The sequence below is a fragment of the Molothrus aeneus genome, chromosome 14, assembly GCF_037042795.1.
Source record: "Molothrus aeneus isolate 106 chromosome 14, BPBGC_Maene_1.0, whole genome shotgun sequence".
Taxonomy (NCBI): domain Eukaryota; kingdom Metazoa; phylum Chordata; class Aves; order Passeriformes; family Icteridae; genus Molothrus; species Molothrus aeneus.
The window spans coordinates 10,791,009-10,816,436 of record NC_089659.1 but is presented as its reverse complement, the minus strand read 5'-3'; the positions used below and the strand labels follow the sequence as shown (position 1 = coordinate 10,816,436).

The 25,428-nt window shown below is 47.0% G+C and overlaps 1 protein-coding gene across 3 annotated transcripts; it reads right to left on the bottom strand.

The window, feature by feature from the left end:
- Positions 1-254: 254 nt before the first annotated feature.
- Positions 255-25,428, bottom strand: TMEM255A (transmembrane protein 255A). Of its 3 annotated transcripts, none has more exons than XM_066559727.1 (9): positions 25,313-25,428; positions 21,157-21,299; positions 16,660-16,722; positions 11,984-12,073; positions 10,156-10,218; positions 9,051-9,139; positions 6,308-6,470; positions 4,956-5,099; positions 255-2,962 (listed from the first exon to the last, which is right to left on the bottom strand). In XM_066559727.1, exons 1-9 carry the CDS (start codon positions 25,368-25,370, stop codon positions 2,804-2,806), a joined length of 972 nt encoding a protein of 323 aa, XP_066415824.1. In that variant the 5' UTR covers positions 25,371-25,428; the 3' UTR covers positions 255-2,803. The 3 variants fall into 3 exon arrangements, with proteins under 3 accessions (XP_066415824.1, XP_066415825.1, XP_066415826.1); XM_066559728.1 differs by having other exon boundaries at positions 6,308-6,467; XM_066559729.1 differs by lacking the exon at positions 21,157-21,299 and having other exon boundaries at positions 25,313-25,331.

The window sequence follows — 25,428 nt, the reverse complement described above, 5'->3', positions numbered from 1 at the left end:
CAGAATTATCAAGTGCGGCGGCATTAGTGCCTTCAAAAACAGAACTTAAGGAGTTTTTGGCTAATCCTGGTAGAAATATGTCTCAAATACAGAGAACAGAGATTGGGTTTTTTTGGGTTGGTTTTTTTTTTGTTTGTTTGTTTGTTGGGGTTTTTTTTCCTTTGATTTCTTTAAATTTTATTCACTTATTTTTAAAAAAACCCTTAAAGATGCTTGTAAAACAGGAAGGTTGCTAAAATGTAAAATAGAATTGGTAAATGTTTACAAAAGTCACACAATTTTATTTTACTTTGGCAAAGTAATAAAAGGGTACATATGAGTCACAAACTTGACATTCTCATAAGAAATGACAAATACAGTGCAGAATGTTGCAGTTACATTAAATGCTTTGTTTTACTCAAGCAGAATGAAACAGGTAATTCAACAGAAAATACCACCATTAAGTTTTTAAATGTGAAAATGTACTTGTCCTTTTATAGTGAATTTAAAGCAGCAATGTAATTTTTGTTGAAATATTCCTTAGAAAAAAAAAGAGAATTTGGATAATTTCCTAAGGTTAGTATTTTTCAACTCAAAACCAATGACACAATTCATCTCCTAATTGTTTCTCTGCCACTAAGTTATGTTCTCTTCAGGATGTTCAGTCCTGTCCTGTGGTGTCCCTAAGTCCTTCTAGCCCTATTGGTTGACAGGCACAAATGGTACAGTGTTTGTCAGAAGTGGGACAGGACTCTTGGCTTTTATTTCAAAGATAAAGCAATAAAATGTTTTCTGATACTAAATTAATGTGCCCTTCTGATTCTAGATTTGTGGGGAGTTTTATCAAGAGAAGTACTGTCTGTTTTGAAATTGCCCATGATCTCTTTATCAAGAGATTCTTTATATCTCTTTAACTCAATAAAATGTAATATAAAATGGAGGATGCCCCAGTAAATAAATTTATATCCAGTACACAAATTATAGGAGCTGCACTTCAACATTCTGTAGTAAAACAAAATGCCACCGGGATATGTTCTACATACACTACTGCTTTAAATCCTGTGTGCTGCATTCCTTTCTCCAGCTGTTTTATTTCCCTTCTTACTGGAGAAAAGTCACACTTGCTTCTGGATAAAGTGTCATCCTTTAATGAACTAATATACTGATTAGTATTTGACAGTGGAAATGATAAAGTTAATACATAGTCTAGCCTAAAGGCTTTGCAAATGCATAGGATTAAAAACAGCATTATAAAGTGTGGGTGTACTTTGAAAAGTGAGATCAGAGACTTCAGTGTTTGTTTTTCATGTTGACAGCATTTGAAATTTTTTTTATAGATTAAAAGTAGGTGCCACAGTTTAAAATCCAACTGGGTTCTCCCCCAACCCACCAGCATGTATTCCATTTTGATTCTAAAAGCCAGATTTAACTTTTAGGTGCCTTTTTGTCTGCATCAGTTGCAAGTAAAGGAAGGCAACTGAGGATTAGGGTCAACAAACTGATGCCAAGGAAATGATATCTTTAGGAAATAAGGAGTAAAATGTTAATGTTGCTTTTATCCCTGAAGTAAGCAGTTGAGAACGCTCAGGTTGAGCAGGTCAGATCTGAACACTGTCATCTGAAATCACTTCCTGGAGTAGAACCACACTTTAGAGGTCAGTGTGTCACATATCAAAGCTGACCTTTTGTTATGCAAGATGCATGCAAAATCTGCTGGAATCTAAATCAATCAGCACAGTCATCAGCTGAAGATTAAATGAAAGTCACAACAGTAATTGCAAATTCCTCAGTTTTGTCCTATATTACAGGGTGTTGAATTTCATCCATGTGAGACTTATATCTTGGAGAGCTAGTAGTGGATATTCCTTATGTGCAGCCCATAATACAGCTACTAAACCAGTACTTATTCAGGGTGCTGATTCAGTCCATTAAAAAAGTTAAAAGTACAAGCTTAAAAAGAAATTCCCAACCACAGGAAACGTAAACAAACAAACAAATAAATAAATAACATTTTTACTGCACTGTTTCAGTGATTTGTAGACGGTTCCTGATGATTTTTATAGGAATACAAGGACAATTTAGGCAGTGCAACCACCCAAACTGTTTGACTTCAGCATTACCTACACAGAATTCAGAGACAACTCCATTTCATCTTTTATCTTAGAAGCAACCTGAAATAAAAACAGCTTGCCCCCCTCAAAAATGCAATATTCTGATTATTTTGCTACACATGCATGAGGCTATCCTATGATGTTATCCTTTTCAACAGGGTTACATTTTGAGGCACTGTCATGGTTCCCCCCAAAATTTTTGCAGTGTGTTGGGCCAGCAAGTAATGTGAGCTAGGTCCTGTGTCCTCCCAGCCAGAATCCCAGCAACTGGAGCCCAAAGGCCAAACAAAACCAGTGCTGAGTGGTGCTGGCTGCAAGCACCCTCACCTCACACAGACTGATAATCTCTAGCAACTACTGATCTTGGCTACCCTTACTTCAGCTTGGCACAAGATGGAGTAAGGCAGACCAGAATCTGTCATCTGTGTTGGATCACTAGATTAAAAATCAAGGACTACATGAACCAAAGAGGCTGAAATTTAGGGCATCTGATGCTCAGTGACTCGTTAGAACATCAGAAGTCTGTCCCCTTTGTCTCAGGCCATTGTTAAAACTTCTGAAATAAGTCTTGCAAAAAAGGACAGTCCAATCTAATATTTTTATTTGCAATTATCTTCTGGATTCTCCTGCTCCCTCCCACAGTAAAATATAAATACAAAATGTTCACACTTATTTTGATGGCAAATACGTTTTTTTCTTCTTTCCCACGTTCTTTATGGCGTGTAAGGTGGTGGCTTCTCGAAAGGTGGGAAATAGGGTGGTGAGTAACGAGGGGGTGCATTGGAGGCCCACATATAGCTGGGGGATGGTGACAGGGCCTGGGGGTCATCCGAGAGGCCAGAAGGAGTGGAGGCTGGAAACACGCTGGAATGCTGCAGGGAGACAGCAAAGGATGCAATGTAACCATTCCCTAATGGAAATTATTGTATCAAAGTGACACTTCATTACCAAACAGTTCAAAATTAACATCTCAAGGTTCACCACACACAAATAACACTTCAGATAACTTGTTGCATTCAAAGTAAGCACAGCCTGTAAGTAATGGTTTTGAAAAATGAGGCTCCTTAGATCCAAAACTGAAGATAGTTAAAAAAAAATTCTCATCACTTCTGTGTGCCTGCTGTATTTCACAAGGACTGGACAACTGAAAACTGACGAATTCCTCTCAAATCTTGGGTGTCATACATCAACCAGTAGCGACAGTGAATGAGCTGCTCCAAAAGCCAGAGAACTGGGTCTGCCATTTTAGAGTTGTGAGTGAAAGCCAGGTTTTTGCAAGGGCCCGGGCTTCCTTAGGAATTCTGGTGTGTTGTTTTTCTCCTGTGAAAAATGTGTGGAATGAGTGGGAAGCATTCAGAGGGAGTGCATCCTTTGGAAGGGGTTTGAGAGGCAGGGCTTGCTCCACCTGCTGTGGGGTGTAAGGGGAGAGGGGCCAGGGTGGTTCAGTCACTGCTTGGAGCAGAGTGGGGCTCAGAGCAAGGGAGTCTGCACAGCAGAGGCTCAGCTAATGCTCCCATGCAGGTCCCAAGTTCCCTGCAAAATATGCAAGGCTAGGACTTGGAATTTCATGTTAAAGAGGGACTTGGCTGTATTAAATTTAGATGAGTTGAATTTATGCCCAGCTTTTGTGCCATCTCCTGAGCCAGCACCTGTGCTCACAGCGGTGAGACCCAGACACTTTGATCTGTCTGGCTGAGCTGTGCTAGCAGAGCCCAGCAGTACTTCCAGTTACAAAGCAGGGAAATCACCCATGCTGAGCTCTCTGCAGGTGCTGGGGCTGCCACACTGGCAAGCTCTGGTTCAGACAGAGCTTAGAGCTGCTGAGAAACTGAGAAAAGGACTTTGTAGCAGAGCTTGGTTTGGCATGCACTGAGGTTGGCATTTTTGTAACTGCGGGAAGTTATACAGCACCAGTGACTGTCCCAGGTTTCATTAGTCTCAAAAATGAGTCACAAATACATCCCAGAAGTTCTGACTTAAGTGTTCAATTATATTTAGGAGCCCTGACAACAGCACTGTCCAGTGGCACTAACAGCAGACCCAGGAAGGTTTAGATTTCGGTTTCCTCTAATGATGAAGGATGTGGTGGCTGTCACAGAGCACATCTCTTTGTTGATGACTGAGAGCTTAAACTCTTCTCAATTAAAAAAAGAAGTTTCCTGTCGTGGTGGTTGTGTGATATGTTAATTAACATCACCCCTGTGGTAACATCCACCTGCCAGAAGAGCAGAGGAGGAAATGTCCTCATCTGCCTCAACAAGTGAAAGCTGATGTTGACAGCAAGGTTCACATGAAATCCCCATTTCCAACAGCACAGCTCCATAGCTCAAAGAGGAAGGGATGCATTACAGCAGAGGGGATGTTTGCAGGGTCCCCTCTTAGGCCAGCTGAAGCATGTGGAAAATAACCACAACAAATCAGCTTTTCAGGCATCATGTGTCTTCAGGAGCTCAAATAGCTTGTTTCCAAAAGTTCTTCTATTTCTCTCAGACACAGCAGCTGGCCTAATAAAATCTAGTGCCTGAACACCTGGCTTTGCCTCTCTCCTCAGAACACTGCAGTGCCAGAGACAGCAGAGGCAGTGCCTATGTTTAATGTGATCTCTACTAGTAAGTGATGGGCAGGCAGGCAGGCAGCAGGTCCTCCCTCTTGCCTTCACTTCAAGGACAGCTTTCAGGAAAACACTGTCTTAGTAACAGAGAGCACTGCCAACGACCAATGCCTAGTAGGAAAAATTTGGTATTTTCTGCAGGAACAAGAAAATTAAACTGTGTGAATGACAGGAAGACAGGCCCCCTGAGTCCTGCAGACTGCCTGGATTTAACCTTGCTGCTAAACAAGGAAACATCCTGTAAAGTTGCCCACCTGAAAGTCATAAGCAGAGTAGGGAGGCAGGTGAGGAGTGCTGTGGTAGTAGGAGTTGTAGGATGTCACCTGTGGCCTGGAGTAGTAGGTCACTGAAGGGTGTGCATTCTCAACACTGCAGTTCAGCGTAGGGAGGGAAGGAGTCTGTCAAAACAAAAAGAGAGTATGAGGCTGCAAACCCAGTCACAGAAAGCTCAGAGCTGAATGAAAGCAGAAATTATTTAAAGGAGCACTGTGTGTCTTTAGATCTCAACTCTGTTGCATTAGCAACTGGCAATCCAGTTCCCTCTCAGGCAGCAGCTACGTTCCAAGGTCACTTCATTCCACAGCCTCTGATTGTTTCAGATTCCAAACAAGCTGGCAGCAAGTGCACACCAGCGCTCACACAAAACAGATTACTTCTTCACAAGTAGGAGAAATTATTCATTACTTCAAAATTACTCTGTTATTTGGTGCATTGCTATTCATTTCTATAAATCTTTGTTTGCAGAGGCTTTCTGGTGTGGATTAAAACTCAAAGGACTGTGATGCACAGCTGGGAATGTGTCTCCTGTTTTATTTGGGAAGATATTGGTGAGTCTGAAAAGAGTTCAGAGTTCTGAAACAACATACCCTTAGTGCAGGGCCCAAGATTTCTTTGTAAGAAAAACATATAGCCAGGACAACAAATCTCTTTTCTGTGTGAATATTTTTGTGTTATTCCAAATTGGTCACAAGCAACTGAAAAAGCCCCAAATGTATCTGTTGAACATCCAGTTCTATTCCTTCATTTGTGCTGTTTAGAACAAAACCGTATGGAAGGTAACAGGCAGCCTGGTTAAGTGAAGGTATTTCAAAGCTCACATTGTTAGAACAGTATTTTTTTTTTTGTTATCTGAAGTTTGGTTTTGATCCCCAGTTCACCCTTCTGCACCATGATGAAATTAGATGGAGAGTTTCAGCCTAAAACAGTCTGTAAAGCTCAGACTGTTACTATAAAATCATCAATTAATGAGCAACTGCCACACTTTTCCTTGTAGAATGTGAACACCGTGAAAAGGAAGATCAATTTTTAAGAGAGAGCTTATTTTCAATCATCCTGATATTGCCAATGCCTCTCTGATAGTTCCTTTTGAAAATAGAGTCTCTCAATTCTGTTCATATTTTCTAAGTGTGCTCAGATGGTGACAAAATCAGAAAAGTGAATCACTTCCACTTTTTCATTATAATTATTTCTTGCCTTTCTTCCCACCCTGACTGAAGTAATGCATAGATCATTTGCATTGAAACACCAATAGTTTCCATGATTATTTTTAAAGGCAATTTGCCTGATTTGTTTTCTTTAATGCACTGAGAAATTGATATCCTCTTACCATGTCTTTAAAGCCTCCAAGTATTGCTGCTGTAATGATCCCTAGGAACAGCCCCACTATGTTCAGAATTGTTGCCGACCAGAGCAAGTGGTAAAGGTGGATGATGTCCTGGCAGCTGCTGACATCAATGTACTCATAGTACCCTCCAGAAATCTCTACTCTGCTAGATTAGGGAAAAAAAAAACAACAGTAATGATAAAAAACTGCACAACATATCATAAAACCTAAGCAGTACTGCTGGACAGTAAAATGCATTCTGCAGCTCAGTGATCACCTGGGCCCTGCTGCTGAGGGAGTGGGGATAAACCCTCCTGGATCCCATGCTTGTGGCATCCAGCTCCCTGCACAAAGGGAGATCTGAAACAAATTACTTGCTCTGTTCTGAAACAAATGACTTTGTGTCTAAACCTGCCTGTTATTTCTTTCATCTGAAATCTCCACAGAGGTCCTGGAGGCTTACCAAGGACAAACTGGTGCTGGAATTACCTTGGGAAATCAGAGTGTGCCCGAGGAGCAGCAGCTGCCCCCAGGCAGTGCTGGCTGCTCCCCAGAGCCCCAGGAAGGGGCAGCTGGGTGGGATCCAGGGCCCAGCACAGCTCCTGCCTGGCCCGCAGGGCTTGGCCACCAAGCAGCTCCAGCTCCGTGCCCTGCTCCAGCTCCAGCCCCTCACTGCTCTACAACAGCCTGGGCTGGCTGGAGCCTGGCACCTCGTCCTTCTGCACACACTCTGAACCTTTTCCACACACAGAAAAGAGAGAGAAAACTCGATTAAATCTGGTTAGGTCATTATTTTGGAAAAGGAAAAGCAACTCCTGCAGCACGTGGGCTGAAGTCTTGCAGCAGAATTCTTCAGGAATGACCCCTCTGACTGCTGGGTGGGGAACAGGCTTATCAGCACAGCTTATCAGATGTAGTGGCCTGCAGCAAAGAGCCCTTCAGAAAATATTTATCAGGGACAAACAGCACCAAGAGCTCATGAATGACTTATCTCCCAGCTCACATGCAGGGTTAGGCTCAAAGCACATGAGAGCTTTGGGGAAAGGGGGAAGAACTGGCTCATATTTAAGGTCAAGAAGCAGGAGATCCAGGTTCAGCTCCTCAGCAGACTCCACAAGGCCCGCAGGAAACTGCCCCTTTCACAAGAGTCACCCTCCTCTGCTGATTACTCAACTTCTGCCTCTTTACCCTTTTTACTCCCACATTTCATTTAAGGAGGCCACTGCAGGAGATGAGGAATTCAAGCAGAATCGAGGCACCACAGGTTACAAAACCCGGTGTACCGGCTGGCACAACCTCTGTGTAACCCGAGCTCTCCGTGACTCTCTAACAAAGCCTGCGTGCGCTGTTTGCAAGCGCTCGCTCCTGAGGAGATTGAGAGGGCCCGGATCCCTCAGTGAGAGCGTCCCGCGTCGTTCAGCGGGTCCTGAGCAGCAGGAAGAGGCTTGTCCCTCTGCCAGAGCCAGGGTTCCCAGCCTCAGGAGCAAGGCTGGATTGCTGTCACGTTTGCCATGATTCCCATCCTTTACATGTGCACTCACCAGCCTGGAATGTCGTGCCTCTCTTACTGAGACACCATCCAGCACCTCCTCCGTGCAGCATGTTTGTGTGGTTCTAAGCAAGATTAAAATAACAACAACTGATATCTTTCATCAGTAGAGGGGAAAATGGGTCAGGGGCGGGTCCCAGAACCGGGACTGGGAAAAAAAAAAAGAAAACCAAAATACCAACAAAAACAAAAGAAATACAGAAAACTGTCAAGCTTTTCTATTCCAATCAATTCTCTCTCCAATCAGTATCCTCTCTTCAGCTAGTAAAAAGGGATTGTGATCTGTAAACTACCCAAGGAAAGCAAGAGCTTCACACCTCTTTCACACACACAAGTCCTGCAGAGACCGAGACCACCCTTCCCAGCACAGGGAACCACCCACCCTCTCCCAGCAGCAGCTTCTGATCTTCCTCCACCACAATCAATGATTTAAGTGGAGGCCAGCCCAGCTAAGTACTGAGAGAAATGCCAAGCCTGAAACAGCCCCAGGCAAGAGCCAGCAGTAAAAAAAATCAATTTATTAATGCCTTGCTAACACACATTGGACACTCCACAAGGTATAAGCAGCACATGCTGTAAATTAAGCTGGCTTAGGCCAGATCTCAGTGGTGTGATCACTCTGCAGTGGTTCTGGATTGGGAACCACCTTCTGCCTCACTGCACAGTGCTGGTTCACCTTCCATCCCTGTGAGAGCATGGCAGACACTCCCTGGGCAGGGAGGACACTGGTTCATGAAGGCACAGATGGCACCAGCCTGTTAACTCCTCTCTGCCAGCAGGGTGGGGGATGGAATGGTGGCAAGGTAAAGAAGAACAGTGTCCCAGGTTTTTTGCACCTTCGATATTGTCAAAGAAAAAACCAAAACCCAGCGCCAACAGAGAAGGGAGGTGTTAAGCAACACTCAACAGGTGGAAAACTTGAGGAGGACACCAAGCATGAAAGTAATGGAAATTCCTGTGCTCTCATTTTTCCAGCTGGGCTCACCCATAGCCGGGATGGCCTTGGTGTATTTCACACCCACCTTTACTTGGTTAGCTTTTGTCTGGGACTCCCCCTTGCTAACAAACACAGTTCAAGGTCCCTTCCCACAGCCACTGCCATTAACTGATACTATCCTGCAAACGAGCTGCAAGCTATTGCCAGGAGCATGACCACTGCTCCCCTTCCCACTGCCAGGAGTGGCATTTTTGGCTTACTTCCCACAGTTGTACAGGTCACAGCAGAAGCAGGTGTTGGTTTTTATTTTCGGTGTGCAGGGGGCACGGCGCTGTGGGTGACAGACCGCCTGTGTGAATACAGAAAAAAAACCACATAAAGCGCAGAACGACAATCCCCAAAGACAGTTTCTGCTGCTATTTGGCCTGCTCTACATGTAGAATTCTCAGTGATCTCCACATTAGCCCCAGGCAGATTTTTCTTTCCTTATCTTGCTCCCACAAAGCCCTCCTATGGGAACAGAGATGCTCTCGGCTGGAGCAGAGCAGTTTCCTTTTGCTATGGGGAGCTCACAGACAAGCACGTACCTGCAGAGGAAGGAGGTTCTGCAACTCCTGCAAGCAGCCAGGGCCTTGCTGAGCTAACCCACCTCACCCCAGGGCAAGGCAGAGCAAAGAGCTGTCAACAGCATGGCCCAAACTGAGAGCAGATTCCAATAGTGGTGCAGAACTGACCAAAGTGTTAATTGTGCATGCCTGAGGGTGCTAACACCCGAGTCCACATGGACAGTTATCAGCCTGCAAAGAGAGTGGACCACTCCCACGCTGCTGTGTAGCATTTAGCTTTGCACCCTCAAGCAGGCCTTCTTATTTGGTATATAATGGCTATTCAGAACTACTTAACTACCTGTGGACTTGTGAGGAAAGCTCTGAGAGACAATCAGTGCTCAGCAAAGGCAGCAGACATCCATATACACCACCAGTATGTGGCAGGATCATCCATCCCCAGCAGGCTTCTCTTTGGAGAAGACAACAGGAGAGGTGCTGGTACTTGTTGCTCAAGTACACAGAAATTATTGCTGTCTGAAACCTTAACCCACCACCCAGCTCCTATGGGTGCACAGCTGAAGACCTAGAGAAACTGGTGAATTTTCCTATCCTACACCCCCTTCTGTCCATCTGCTCTGTCACTACTGGGCAGTACAGGGAGAACCCAAGTCCCGAGTGCTCCAGCACCCTGCTCCCACCCCAGGCCCAGCCTCTCACCCCCTCCTCACTGTGCAGACCTCCAGGACACTGGAGCAGGTTCCTGCCCCTGCTCCAAGCAGCTGGGCCCTTGGCAGGGCACAGCAGGAGCTGCTCTCACCTCAGGTGGGGTGGTGCTCTTGGAGTAGTACTGACAGCGCCCCGCGTACAGCGGCCGCAGGTCCTGCCAGAGAGAAAGCACCAGGCTCAGCCCTGCAGCAAAACCAAACTCACCAGAGGGGCTGGGAAAGGGAACACACTTTAGAGGGACCCTGATCTCACACCAGCACCCTAATGCAGCAACAGCCCTGCAGCCTCCACCCCAGTGCCCTGGGTGATGTTTAACCCTGGACCTTGGAGGCATGGAATTGTTATAGCCAGCATGGGAGATGCAGTCTCTTAAGCTGGGCTCTTTGGGTGACAGTGGCCATCCTGACCTGAACAGACACATCCCTGGTGTGTTTGACCTATTTCTGAGGGCTCTTCTTGCTGAATCAGCAATTTATTATTAATTCCTCACAAATTTGTCCTTCCTGTGCTCTTCAGTGTTTTGTGGGAAAGCTCTGGAGGATTATCAACATTCCAACCTGCAAACACGCATTAATGTCCCCCTTTGTGGCAGCTTTATCTCCAAGGCAAGACCTCATGGAAAGCAATGTCAGACGTGTACCCACATCAGCCAGCCCTTCCCAGGAGCAGCCAGACTGGCTCTCCAGGTGTCTGAGCCAAAGCTCAGGCTGGCAGGGCAGTGGCAGCAGCTGGCAACAGGAAGAATCCTTTGGGCTGGCATGGCAGGAGCACGTTTCAGCAAGGTGGTGACATTTTAGGACTGTCAGGTGGTACAGTGAGGCCAAAAGCCCACCTGTTCATCAAGAGGCAGAAACCAAAGCCTCTCTCTGTCACCACAGCTGCTCAGCTCTGGCCTCAGAGACGCAGCCACCCCCAGAGCCAGCCGGGAGGAGCTGCCAGCTCATGCCACAAACCAACCCAGGAGGGCACACCCTCCCAAAGGGGGTCAGAGATGGCCCAGACTTGCTGGTTTCATTCAGACAGACACACGGACACCCATCACACACGTGAGAGGAGCTGCCCTTTGCTCTGCCAGCAAATCCTGCCATCCAACCTTTCCACACTGGAATACTCAGGGGCAGGAAAGGAGAGCCAGCTTCACAAGGAGCATAACCAGCCAGCTGACACAGGGAGTTTCCATCTCATGGGTAACTCTGACCTTTTGAGATTCCTTTCCATTCTGATACAAATAAACTCCAAATCTGTCTTTTCAACCCCCTTTTGCCAAAAATTTCAAAAAAAGTCATCAAACTGCAGAGTTGCAGGACAAAAAACTGTTTGCAGTTACAAATTTCAATCAAAAAGCTGAAATGGAATTGTGTCTTTTTATTTCTATAATAATAACTAAAGCTTCTGCACATCCTACTGTACTAGGGATTGGTCATGACAGCAGTAGCTCCTAATTTTTTAATTCACCAAATGGAAACAGAGAACCTACTGCAAATGTTTCCTGTTTATACTGTAATGCTTCAGTGAGCTTCGTATCAAATTGCTTCATTCTACTACAGCATCCAGTGATTCCCTCTGCATTAAGAACCAGCTCTGCCAACATTTAAAACAAAATAAATGCTACTGCTCATATCTTGTCCCTTGGCAATAGCTGTAATTCACATTACATCTTAAGTGTTCTGATACTCAATAAACACATAAAGCCAAAAAAAACCCCAAAGAAAAGCTTTAAGATCTTAGTGCTTTCCACTAATTTAAAACTATTTTTAAAAAAATGATACAAATTTTCTAAAGCTCGTGATTTAAAGCAGCATTCAGCACATGATACATATTTGCAGGGTTTGGTGTGGGCTGATACAGGCTTGCAGACCCATCAGTTGTTTTCTCAGAGTGCAAGCACTGCAGGACTGTGTTTCCCTGGCAGCACTTACGATGTGTCTGGCAGCAAAGACGCCGTCCACAATGGCACAGCAGAACGCGGCGATCACACCAAAGCTGATGAAGACGATCGATGCAACCAGCTGAGAAAGGAAAACAAAGCAAAGTATCACCTGCCTCTCCACAACCGAGTGATCAGTGCCCTCTGCACAGGGCTGTGGAAAGCACAGTCCATGAGCCCTGGAGCCATCAGTGACCCAGAGGTTGGCCCGGGCTGCACAGCCTGCCCTGGCTGAAGGCACGGGGTGTGTGTCTGCCCTGGCAGAGTGGCAGCAGAAGAGCATTGTGCCAGACTGGCTCTCTGGGTACTTGGTGGAGTAATGCAGGTTTTTTCATCACGCCAATAGGCTAAACTTGGGCTGAGGATACACCTCCCCTTCTGGCTGCTGCTGTCCTTAACTCTCCCCTGGAGAGACAGAGGAGTTCTCCTCTCCTCACCCTGCAGTGCTGTGGGGAGCTGCTCCTGTGGGCACTTCCCGAGCTGTGAGGATGCAGGAGACCGCAGTGTGTGAACCTCTCTGCTGGCACTGTGCCTTCAGGGAGCAGCACCTGGATGAGGCACGAGCACAGAGAGAGCAGAGGGCAGTGCCCAGTGCCGTGGGTGCTGCACTCCCTCACAGCAGCCTGGCCGGGCTCCTGGTGCCAGGCTGTGCCAAGCACAGTGCATCCAGCTCCCACTGCAGAGCCTTCCCTCCACCTGCAGCTCGACAAGGGCAGTCAGACAGGCATGATCCTTTTCCAGTGGCCCCATCCTGCCCGTTCTTAAAATTAGGGTGAAAGCATTCAGCAGGTAAAGCAGAAATAATCTCCAATCCAGGTATGAGAAACAGAGTCTATTCCCACAATGCCACTTCAAACACCACCTCTGATAAGAGCCCTGCTCAGCTGGGGGAGCCTGCCCCAGTGCTGACACAGCCTCTGTCACACCTGGACTCGGCTCAGCTGCTGCCCCTGGGCTCCTGAGCAGCTCTGCACACACAGAGCTCCCAGCACTGATCCCCGTCCCCTCTGCCAAAGTACACTGGGGGTATCAGCAGGGCTGCAGGGGGAGGGCAAGCACAGCATTCAGACAGCCAGGGTCACCAAATGCAGCTTGGGGAACAGCTTTCAATATTACTTCACATATATTGAAATATGTTATTTCAATATATTGACAGTATTTCGGTGTAAAGAACGGGAAGCTCCCTGGTGGCTTTCCAACTCTGGTGACTGAAACCTTCAAGTGTCAGCTGCTGGCAGCTGTAAGAACTGTTTCTCCATGAGAACAAAGGTGACTCTGGTCATAGGGGAGCTGTAAGCAATAGTAAAAATCTTTACAGTCCAAATACAAAGCCAACAGTTATCCCTGCCAGCACTGACAGATACCTCAGGTCTCCTGACTTGAGGATGTTTGTTTTAAAGAGCCAGGTACTAAGTTTGCTTGAAAACCTTGGCTCTTGCCACTGCCCAAGGCTCCAGCTCTCAGAAAAAAGAGCCGACCCCCCAGGCAAATACAATCCAGAAGGATCCTATGTGTGTTTTTAAAGTACCTCAGGATTTTTAGGTTAATCACACTGGTGTTATCTACATCTCCCTAGGTAAAAACAGATCTTGTTCCAGTAACCTCATGTACAGACCAGATCAGTTGGACAATGACTGGAGACCCCAGAGGGCTCACTTGGGGCAGTGGAAATGGTTTATTTAAAAATGAGAGAAGATAAAATGGTTTTCTAGATGAGACAAGCATTCAAGGCACAACATTCATTGGACCTGCAGCAGCAGAGAGAGCAGGCTGTGGAAGGATCCCAGGGACCCCGTGAAGGTGCCAGGACCACAACAGGCTGTTCCTGCAATATCAGATGCTGTGCTACAAAGTACTTGCAGATGGCAGCAGGTGACAAGTTTTCCAGGACCAGATCCCACGCTGACCCTGTTTCTGTCAGCTGTGAACTCCTGCATTTCTTCCCCACTCAGCCCCACCCTTTGCATGTCTGGATCCCAACTCACACCATCCACTACAGGGTCACACTGTCTCACTACCAAACCAGGGAAACCACACAGGCACAGAAAGTCCACTTTTGGTGGAAGACATGGGGTTTACTGTCTTTTGTTTCATACACACATGAAAGAGGATATTTGCCCTAAATAGCATGAGCCTTAGAGATGGGAAGCGAGCCAAACACAAAATATATACAATTAGGGAATTTGTCAGTCATCTCTGCTCACAGACAGGAGCTGCTAATATGGTGGTTTAAAATAAATACAAAGGTAATGATACTTTCATAACAGCCCTACCAAGAGGTACCTGATGCTCACTTTATTTACACACAGTTTTCTCCCTCTCAGATGTAGAAAGGAAAGCCTGAAAACCAAATGCTGCAAATTTATGGTAGAGGAAAAAATCAAACAGCAAATAGAAACATACAAATGGAAAGGAATGAAAAAGAAGAAATGTCTTTAAAAAGAATGTTTTTACAAACAAACTGTAGGCCTGATGGTAGATAAGGCCAGATATGGAGAGGAGAAAGAAGCAATGGGGAGAACCATAAATTCCATAGGAATTCCACTAATTGACACAGACTGTTACTCACTGGAGACTGTGCTGAATCTCTGGATTTAGAGAGAAAGAACAGAGACACAAGAAAAAGAAAAACAGGGGGGGTATACATTAGAAGGGATTATTAGGTGTTTCAGGAGTCTGTACCTCTCATGTACCTCAGCCAACGGGGAAAAAGAGAGGGAAATGAGGATAAAAAAGAGGCTGCATCCCCTAAAAAATTTGAGAGACTCCAGGAGAAATGACCCATGGCCTCTCCTTTTATTCAATAAAGCTACAGGACTCCTCTGTCTCCTTTTGGACATAAATCCCTAGTGTTTGTGGATTAATTTTGTTGACAAAATTAATTTTAAAAATCCCAGTTTTGAACTTGTCAACAAGATTATTATTTTTGATTAGGGGTTGATAATACTGTTACAGTAGCAAGCAGAAGTCCCTCTCTAAGCTGTGAGATGTTATTGACTGATCCTCACTTGTGTAACTCCAGATGAGGTCGGCCACACCAAGCAGCACTCAGACAACAAAAGACAAACTTGGTTTGGACAGGGCAGGAGTGTCCTGGGCTGAGGTTCCCTTTAGGTGATGGTACAGCCCCAGATGAGCTGTGAAGGGGCTGGTTCTTACTCTTCCATGGCACAGCTGACTGCCATGAAGGTGTGTAAACTGCTGACTCCTCACATGGAACCTGCTGAATGGGCAGTGGCTCTGTCTACCACACTGCTCTGTGTGCCAGAGCTGCCTGGGCACAAAAGCTCTCCCTTCCCTTCCCTTCTGGGCCATGGCATGGAAGTCAGTGCACCTGGGTGGGAAAAAGCAGAGAAAACCCAGAGAGGTCTGCACTGTCACAGCCTGGGGGAGTGAGGAGTGCTCCTGCAGGTGAGCTCTCCCATCAGCCACACTGGCTGGCTCCACTCCTCACACCCACCAGAGTCAGACAGATGTTCTGTCACCTCACAGACAGGAACCTGCACCAGAACACAGCTGCACAAGCTGCTTGTGGCTTTTCTGCCTTCAGCTGCACAACAAGCCAGGCCAAGGCTGCCTTTTAGCAAACCAGGACACAGGGGAAATGCAGAGAGGTTGAAAAAAATAAATGCTCCGCAGCCAGTGGTATCACAGAAACATGCAATGGACAAAGCTGCCACTGTGAAGTGCTCCTGGGTAAGGAGGACATGTGACTAAAGCACAGGGACAATAAGTGACAGCTACTGCATGTCCTCTCTGCCATCAGAGTGGAGACAGCTTGCTGCCAGCCCAGGCAGCAGTGATGCAATCCCTGCAAAGCTGGGTCATGAATGTTTTTTAGGACACAAAATGACAGAGAGATTAAAAGAATAAGCTCAGGCCACCCAGGGCTCTTCAGAATAATCAAACAAGTCAGAGCCACACTGTCACTCGTGGGCACTCCTGTGAAGAGTCCAGGACTGGCACAATGTGGTCATTGCTCAACCAGACACTGCCATGCTGCTAATACACGATGAGCAAGAGGCTGAAACCCTGCTAGGACAGAAAGAACAGGGGTATGTTGCTCTTGCAGAGCCAGGGTGAAAACAACAAAAATACCCACTGGGAAACCCACCTCCCCTGCACCCTGTCTGACTGTGGGAAAGGCAAATGTCATCTCCTGCAGGGTCTCCTGCCTCACCCTCTCCTCCTGCCCTGCAGGGAGCATGCTATGTGCAAAGCAAAGGCAGCGCCGAGGCAGACTCTGGGTTTGGACAGGAATTTCCCCCATCTGCCTTTGCAGAACCTGCCTTGGCCTTGGTCAGCAGCACAAGGGGTTGACCTGAGCCCTGAGCCCCCTCCAGCCCTGCCCCAGCAGCTCAGCAGGACAGGCTGCAGGCACAGCCCCAGCCCCTGGGCCCTCTGCAGCCCCAGGGCAGCAAGGCTGGAGGGATCTCACTGCCAGGGCCTGGGGCAGGCACCCAGCAGAGGGGCTGCAGCTGCTCCCCAGAGTGAGACAGGAGGCACAGTGCCCTCAGGGGCTGCTCCTGGGCTGCCAGGAACCAGCCCAGCTCTCAGGAGGTATGCAACACTACCCTGGAAGAGTTAGGAAAACCTAAAATAATACTCTTTACACACAGTATTTGAGTTACTGCCATTTTTTTAGAAAAGTTTTTATAAAGAACTTACCATTTGTCTTTTGTTTTCTATCAAGTTTGATCCGATTATTCCAAGGAACGACCCAAAACCAAGCTGAAAAACAATGTAGTGTTAGCATTTAGTTCAGGATGATACCCAACATATTTTACAAACAGACAGAACACAATTAAATCCAGAAGCAGCAAAAGAACATTCTGCCCCTGTGTGAGCTCTTTTCCTTCAGCAAGAAATCAGTGGAGTCTCCCACTAGCAGGAACTATCAGGTGTAACCCACATATGACGCTAAAAGCGTGTGTAAAACCAAAAGGATGAGTTCTGAATTCCATGCCCCCAGTGGTGCTGAGGAATGGCTGGTGGATGAGGATGTGCATTGCTGTCTTGGAGCAACCCTGCAAACACTCAGTAGCCTCCAGATGCAAACCTAGCAGGACCAGTGCACTAAAACCCCAGGACCAGGATTCTGTGACTGAGCTTGTGAGCAACCACCTCAGCTCTCAACTCAGAGAGTTCCTCAACGTGAAGCATGAAATAAAGGACATTTATACTTTGGAAGTTGTAGCAGTTTTCTGTCTTCTCTTACTCCTCCCTCATTTCCAGGGATGAGGATGCATCAACCAGGGTGTTCTACCAGAAGAGCTCACACTGGCCCAACAGAATAAGGCACTGCAGCAAAAATATCATCTTTTCTGGCTGCTGTGACTCACAACACTCATTTCAGCTCAGTGAAGTCAGCCAGGAGAGCAATTCCCCCCCTCCTTTCTCCATAGCCTTAAGCTACACTAAGAAGTTTCTAGGACAGAGCACACCTCAGCCAGGACAGAATCAGGGAATTCAAGCAGGAACCATGGACTAAGAAGGGAGATGCAAAAATAGAATTGTGTCACACTGGTTGGTGTAGAGGACATTCAACCCCACTTCCATGGGCTGGCAAAATGAGAAATACTGGAAAAGTCCTGCAGCTGGATCTGTCATACTAAGGAGGTACAAATCCAGACAACAGAGCAAGGGCCAGTGAAGATCCATGGGAGACTGCCCAATAACTGGCCAACTCCCCAGGAAGAAAAACAAGGCATGAGACAAGCTGTAGAGATTAAAAATGAGTCAACTAACCTGGAATCGATACTTTGAGATGCAGGAATAGAAAACAAAGGTTTGATGAATCCAGTACTAACGGGCAGAGGCACGTGCAGAGATCAGCAGACAAAGATGGGATGTAAACTTGGGCTTCAGTCTCCCCTTGCCCTGCTTGAGCCCAGCAACCTTTGGTGCAGTGCTGCAGGCAGGGAGGGCAGCTGGCTGAGCAGCAGGGATTAAAGTGGAGCAGCTGATCAGGCTGCTGCTGCCCCCCTGCCTGGCTGGCACTCTGAGCCCCCGAGACCCCTGTCCCCATGCCAGGCACAAGCTGCCATGGTGGGAAGCACTGCAGTGAAGCCAGGGTCTGCTTACTACTGGGATGGGCAGAGACCCAGGGCACTGCTGAACTGCCCCACACTGACCTGCCAGTGCTTCTGGGCTTATTATTTAACTCAGGCAAACAACACCCCCACCTTCCTAAAGTAACAGATTTATAGTTCAAGTCCAAGCAAAAAAAATTGGGAGATCCAGGCATTAACAGTGATGGGGATTCAGGTGTAATTTTCAGTCTGGTGATATTTAGCAGAAGGAACTTGTGTGGTAACACACACCTAAGGCAAATGCTCAAGAAAAACGTTTTGTGTCCTTGGAACTTTAAGAGAAATAGCCACATGGTGTTTCAGAGCAGCCTCAAAACAAAAAGTGAAATGCTTTAGATAATTTAAGATAATTCAAAAAGAAGAAATTAGAACAAGTCTGTACATCCAGCAGGTGAAGACCAAATAAATTGATGGATTCTAATTAACAGGAATTCTCATTGCACTAATGGAAGAGCTACTCATTTTTCCATGGATGGGACAAAGAGATCTCAGTAATGTTCCTCAGTTACATCATTTATTTGCTGGTGGATGTGATCCCCTGGGATATCTCTCTGAAAGGAGGACAGGACACAAAGTGAATGTGCTTCTCCAGAGTAAAGCCCCAAGCCAACATCCTTGGCAAGGAACCATCACAGAAGAGGTTTGCCAGTGCAAGCGCAAGAAAGGTCAGTAATTCACACAGATTCTGGCAGCTGCTGTAACTTGGAGACAACACACACAGTTCTCAGTCTCACTTCCACAGGGCTCCTTGTCTTCTGCACCTGAGCATTACTCTTGTCTGCTGAACATCACTGCTGTGCTCTGGGCTCCCCTGTGCCAGCTCGCTCATCCAGCCACAGGTGAGGACGTTTCCCACACAGACACAGCTCAGGTATTCCCTGATGCAGCTGGGAAGGTGTGGGTGGTCATGGAGGAGAGTGAAGGCACCCTGGCTACAGGACGTCACGGAACCCTCTGCTTCAGCTTCTCCAGTTCTATCAATGAGGAATTGAGCTGCTTGAGAAAAAACAACTTCAAACCCTCAAAAAACCCAACCAAACAAAATCCTACTGATGTGTGGAAGGTCTCCAGTGCCTGGTTCTGTCCTTCCTTGGAAGCAAAGGCCTGGGAAGATAATCCACTGCATTGAAGGACACATCTTTGCATCTTCCTCCTCTCACAAGAGGTGCTTGCCCAAGAAACACAAGCTGAAGGAGGAAAGAAGGGTGGTTTAGGCATGGCAGCAATGAGACATTTGATGTCTGAGCTCAAGAAGAATTTGGACAATGCCCTCAAGCACATGCTGTGATTCCTGGGGTTGTCCTGGAGTTGGACTTGATGATTCTGATGGGTGTCTTCCAGCTCAGAGTATCCTATGACTTTATGATTCTATGTTCCATAAGATGATTCCAGCCATGGAACTGCTCCACACACAGAGAAGTCACCCAGCACACAAAGAGACTTCTGGCTCTATCTGCTTGAGGACAGCTCATGGAACACTCATTCACTGCAGCCAGCCCTTTTTCCCCAGTAAAGGGAGAAATCCCAGCTTGTTATGAAACATCAGCTATTTTAAGCACCTTCTGAAGCACCCAGCAGCACACAGAAATGTGCAGCGAGACAGGTGAGGTCATCACACATTTCCACAGAGCAGATTAATGAACCAAGCTGGGAATTTGGTGACAAACATCAATTGCCAGGGTGCCTCTGAATAAAGAAACTCAACGCCCTTCCCAAGCCCAGGACTTCATTAATTCCTTGAGCAGACAAAGCCTTAGAAAAGCAAAAGGGATGCTGACGTTCCTGGGCCATAAATAGCTCAGAGATGTCAAGGGGACGTGAGCAGCAGACTCTGCACATTTGCATCATCTGCAGGACCTGCTCTGGAGCACGAGGCTCAGCTCGGGCTGGCACAGTGCAGAGTAGGTGGGGAGAGTCTGGAGCTGGTCTGTCATCTTTCTCAACACCTTCCTTCTATACTTCTCTTCAAAAAAGATCAGGCCTAAATGCAGGAGATACTGGGACAAGCCAGAAACTCTAAACCAAAGAGGCCCAACATAATCTGTAACAATGTTCCACACTGCAATGGCTGTAAAGGGGCTTTCTTCACCTGTAGAAGAGAACATGGGCACAGAAAGTATAAACCTCCCTGAGATCAGCAATGCATGGCAAATAAATCAAACAGCAATAAGACAAGAACAAGCCTCCACCTGGTCTTCTGGAATGGTTTCAAACCTCCAAATTCAAGGCTCCAAATCAAATGTGCAGCATCCTACAGCTGTTACACCAGGAGCCTCTAGCTGGGGCTACTGGCTGCATTTAATCTACTGAGGCACCTAATTTGATTGCAGTTCAGTGCTTCTTTTTCAGCATGTCTCAGACATGCACAGGAACAGAGCAGGACTTGCTGTCCAGCTCATGTTAGACCTCTGCCCATGCCAGGAGGGTTGTGACATACCTGCCCCTCATGCTTCTGTAAGAGAGCATAGATCTAATGGCAGGAAGGCTGGACACCAGTGGTCTTCTCTGAATTAAGCCATGTGAAGCTAAAAGATGGTTCTTTCCCATTTTCAGCTGCTGGTAACAAAAAAGAAGAAATGGATGTGCTTGTGGCTTTGATGTACGGGCTCCCCTGGCAAGCTGCCACAGCTCCTCATCCAGGGACTCCAATTTGTTAAACACTTCTGCAAGTAAACTTTATGACCACAAGTTCATGTTACTAGTATTTCAAAACCTGGTCTCTCAACTGCTTTTGGCAGTAAGGTCCCTCTTTGCCTTACTTCTGCTTAGTGTGATCTATGTAAACAAAGAAGTTCTAAAGTTGCTTCAACTGACATAAAATCTATTTATCTGTCTCCCCACTAGCTCAAAATCAAGTTATTACCTAAGCTCAGAGGAAGCTGCCACTTGGATGGGATTTTTGCATGGGAATGTGCAGCAGGTGCAAAATAATAACAAAACAAATAAATCAAATGGTAATGAAGTAGCTGAGCAAAATATTCAGGACAAAATCACCCTTTATAATATTTTCAGCATTACGAGGGACTTTGTAGGCAATAAGTTTTCTAGACCTACCTAGGAGTTCTATACTTACAATAACCCCTGGGTAATAACCTCCAACAGTCACATTTTGGGTTCTTGTTGTAGCAGCTAGGCCCACCGTTAGAATCAACACTGACACAATGAGGAGAGTCACAGTTACGTAGAGGGAATTTCTTTTTCTTCTATTGAATGACCCTAAAAACACACACACACAACAGAATTTGCTGATTCCATCTGGGGAGAGTCACGGCACCACAAATTTCTCCTCCCACTGCCAACCATGCCACGGTGAATACTGACTCGAGAATATTTTTGGGTTTGCCTGTCACTTTTCACCTTCACTAACATTGCTCTGACGTAGATGAAGAGAGCCTTAAGAACTGCAGCTCTGCAAAGCTCATTTAGACACACTGGAGTCTCCCAGCCCCTCTAGCCTGGAGCAATTGAGCTAATGAGAAATATTCACATTAGACATTTATATACTTTCTGATCTGTCTACTTGCATCAAGCTAAATAACCCCACTGCATGCTGATTGTTCTGAGAGGGGAATTTTGACTGTAATCATAAGGCATCCACAGTTTTCCATGCAAATAAGACATCACCAGTAACAGCCACTTCTCCTCTACTTTCAGCAAGGACCAGGTATTTTTAGATGCTTGAATAATGAATTTGTGGATTAGTAAAACTCATCTACAGCTGCCTGATGATGAGGGTTTTTTTTTCTTTTCTATATTTATAGATGTCCCAAATGAGCATAAACATATAAGAGTGATTCCACCAGCCAAGAGGAAAGCTGGCTGTGAACTACACTCAGCAACACCTTCAGGGGTGTGTTTGGTCTGTATGTGCTTTGCCATCTTTCTGTCACTTTGTGGAACAATCCTTTTGATCATATTCCATTTATTACGTAGATACTACCCAGCACTTGCAAGAATGGCTGGGAGGATAATGGATTGTAGGGGTCCTTGCCTGTGGGCTGCTGGGGCCACCCTGATCCCATTCCCAGAGCCTGGGGCTCTCCAGCAGGCCCTGGGAGCAGGCAAGGGTATTCCCAGCTCCCAGCACTTCTCTGGGAGTTTCAGAGAAGGGCAGGAACATGTCCCAAGGGCAAGGAGCAGCTTTCACCACTGCAGAGTGGTGAAATGGTGGCATTCCCTAAAGAAACCACCCTGGGAATCCCCATGGGCTCCCTGGCAGCCTGGGCACAGCGAGGTAAAAGTAAAACAGCTGCGGAAAGGCCCTGGGGGAAAACTTGGTCAAGCCAAGCACAACCTCCTGGTCCAAACTCTCGAGAAAGAGGAGCACACCAGGCCCTGCTGGGCAGCTTTCTGTCTCACAGATGCACAGCCCAGGTGCCCCCAGGCCCTTCTGTAGGATCCCTGTATTTATGCCCAGCAGATCCTTTCGCCCCAACAATGATGCAGCCACACCAACCCACACAGGCTGCTACAAATGATCTCCCTTCTTCCCCAGGGACAGCTCTGCACAGGGAAAAACCCAGCAGCTCCCCTGCTCCTCCACACCAGCTCCAGCTCCAGGGGCTGTGCTGCTGGCAGCAGGGATCCCTCTCCATGCTCTGGGCTGCCATGGGCACGGGGCTGGATCATTTCACCCACAGATGAGCTTGAAATCACAGACAAGGGCCAAACTTGGGGCTTAAAAGCCCAACAGAAGGAGAGCACAAAATCCCAGAAGGGTAAGGTTGGAAAAGACCACTGGAGGTCATCTAGTCCAACCTGCCTGCCCTACCTGAAAGGCAAGAGAGGTTTGTAAAACAAAATAAAGCAGCATCCTTTCTGACTGACCTGGTGTCTCTGGAAGGAAAGCTCTCCACCCACAAACATTCTGCTCATGTTCCAGAGCACAGGTCTGACTGCACCACTGGGACATCACTGGTCCTAAGAGCAAGGAGCCTGACAACTGGCTAGATAGTTGCTAATTTCAAACAAAAAAAAAATAGCTAGATAGTTGCTAATAGCTAAATTAAATAGCTAGGTAGTTGTTAATTTCAAACAAACAAAGAAACAAATTAAATAACTGCTCAAGAACCCCAAGATTCAGGCTGGGTATTTTATCAATGATCCTTAGTCTTTCAAGCCATGTTTTACAGGCTGGAGATAAAGGTACGTGACTATTTGCTGCAGGTCACATTTGGGGTTATTCTCCTACATCTGCCAAATAAGTTAATAATAGAAAATGTAGGCTTCTAAATCACTCAAAAATCATTAAGAGATGAAGCCATTCTGTATGTACTGCCTCACAAATGCTATCATTGTGCCACACTTCAGTTTCAATGTAACCATTTAAATGCAAGTGTCCCATAAACATCTTAAAAAATCCATAACAGTGTGGCCAAACCTGGAGAAAATTTGCTGTTTCTTACATAGATGAGTTCTGAAAGGCGAGAAAGGATGAATTCATCTTGCTTCCACAGAATCACCGAATTTGTGATTACTGCTGTGGTTTGGCTGGCAGATGAGCAGAGGGTAAATCAGCCCAGCCAGGTGCTCCTCACACAGCTCCAGTGGGCAGGGTCGGGCTGGGGGGTGCCACTTGCACACCCCAGCCAGTGCTCCTGTACTGCCACCACAAATGCTGCCAAAAGTTACCATGAAAACCACTCTAAAAGGAGCGTCTTGAAACACCAATATGTACAGATGCTGTATTTGTTTCAGCACCATTGTGTTTTTCACTCTTAATTTCTATGTTGTTTCCCAGTTTAGGACTGGCACACACCAATATTCAATAGAGAACAGAAACATAAGGTTTCAACTGGAAATTTTCTCAAAGCTTTTCAATATTTCTCATAGATTACCAAAAAATAAAAAAATTAAAAGCTTTTATTTCAAGTTCAGACAAAAACAGCCATAATCTTCTAACTCGATATTGAAAAGAGATGTGAAACTGAGGAGATAAGGTGACTACCTCCTCTGTATTGGGATATTAGTTACATTTTTTCCTTCTCTGAAAACACCTTGCTATGCGTGTAGAGAGGAAGTGGTTTTGTACTTCTGTAAGGATGCCTGCAGCTGCTTCAGCATACAGACTCATACCCAGTATATCTCTAATAGCTGCTGACAAAATCCTCTCCCTCAACAGTAATTTCTGCTGAAAATATTCCCCATCAGATCATCTTCCTGTGTGCTCCTGAGCTTGATATAGTTCTTTCCACAGAAGCTGAGCTACGGCAGCTTTGCCATCTCTGCTTTTAAGAGGCAGCAATAGCCTTTTCTCTGGGATTTATCCCAAACAGATACCCCAAAACTTACAGTGCTTACCACAACATAAGTAGACAAGGTGATCCAAAACACTGTACTGAGCTCTGTTAGGGAGCTGTAAAGAAATTTATGCCATCCATAGCCTGGCTATTGCTTTTGCTAAAATGGCACTCCAAACGGGCACTGGTTTTAGAATGATCGTTTTTCTTTTAAGCGTCAGAAACATCCTCTTGTTATATTTGCCCTATAAGCCACTCTAAAGATAAGGCTGAAGCAGGTTTTTCCAGATTACTTTAAAAGTTTGCATTAATGTATATCTTTGAACTGCCCTTGAGTCACTTTTTTTTTTTTTTTCCCCACGATTATTAGAAGAAAATGGACAAGATGGCACAGAAACACGACCGACTTCTCCATCTTGTTCTTTGGGGGAAGAGCCAGAAGCGAAGAATAGGCACAGAGTAGCAGCTCAAGGAAGAAGCCAGCTCCAACTTTTACCCCGGGAGAGCCGGGGGCTGATGGCACCGAGCCTCCCTCTTCCCAGCCCCTCTCCTTTCGTCCCATTTTTCTGCCACGATCGCGTCACTCGGCTCACTGTGACCCCCGGCTCCGGCTGCGGGCCCGGCTGGCCCGGGCGGGGGCTGCGGGGCTCGGGGCCGCTGGGAGGGAGGGGGAATCGCGGGGAGGGACGGGGGGTCCCCGACCGCACTGGGGCTGCGGGGGGCAGCGGCCGCGCTCCGCCCCGCTCCGGAGGATGCTCCGCGGGGCCGCAGCCGCCTCCGTGCGGGATGCCCCGCCGCGGGTCCCGCCGCAGCGCCCGGGGCTGCGGGGACACCCGGCCGGAGCCGCGCTCGGCCGGCGGGAACGGCGGGGGGAACGGCGGGGCCGGCCCGGCCGCCGCAGCCCCGGAGGGGTCCCCGGGATCCCGGCGCCCCGCACGGCCCCGCGGCCAACCCCGCGTCCCCCGGGATCCCCCCCGGTCCGGCACTCACCCACGGAGTCGGGCAGGGCCACGCCGGCCGGGCGCTGCTGAGTCAGGGACTGCCGCATGCTGCCGCCGCTCCCGCCGCAGCCCGCCGGGCCACGGCGGCGGCACAGCCCCGGCACC

Coding starts and splice junctions, on each gene's coding strand:
- TMEM255A (XM_066559727.1), bottom strand. CDS start 25,370: ATGCGGCAGTCCCTGACTCAGCAGCGCCCGGCCGGCGTGGCCCTGCCC. Junction 21,300..25,312: donor GGCCCTGCCCGACTCCGTGG/GTGAGTGCCGGA, acceptor GTGTGTTTTTAG/GGTCATTCAATAGAAGAAAA. Junction 9,140..10,155: donor AGAGCACCACCCCACCTGAG/GTGAGAGCAGCT, acceptor GTATTCACACAG/GCGGTCTGTCACCCACAGCG.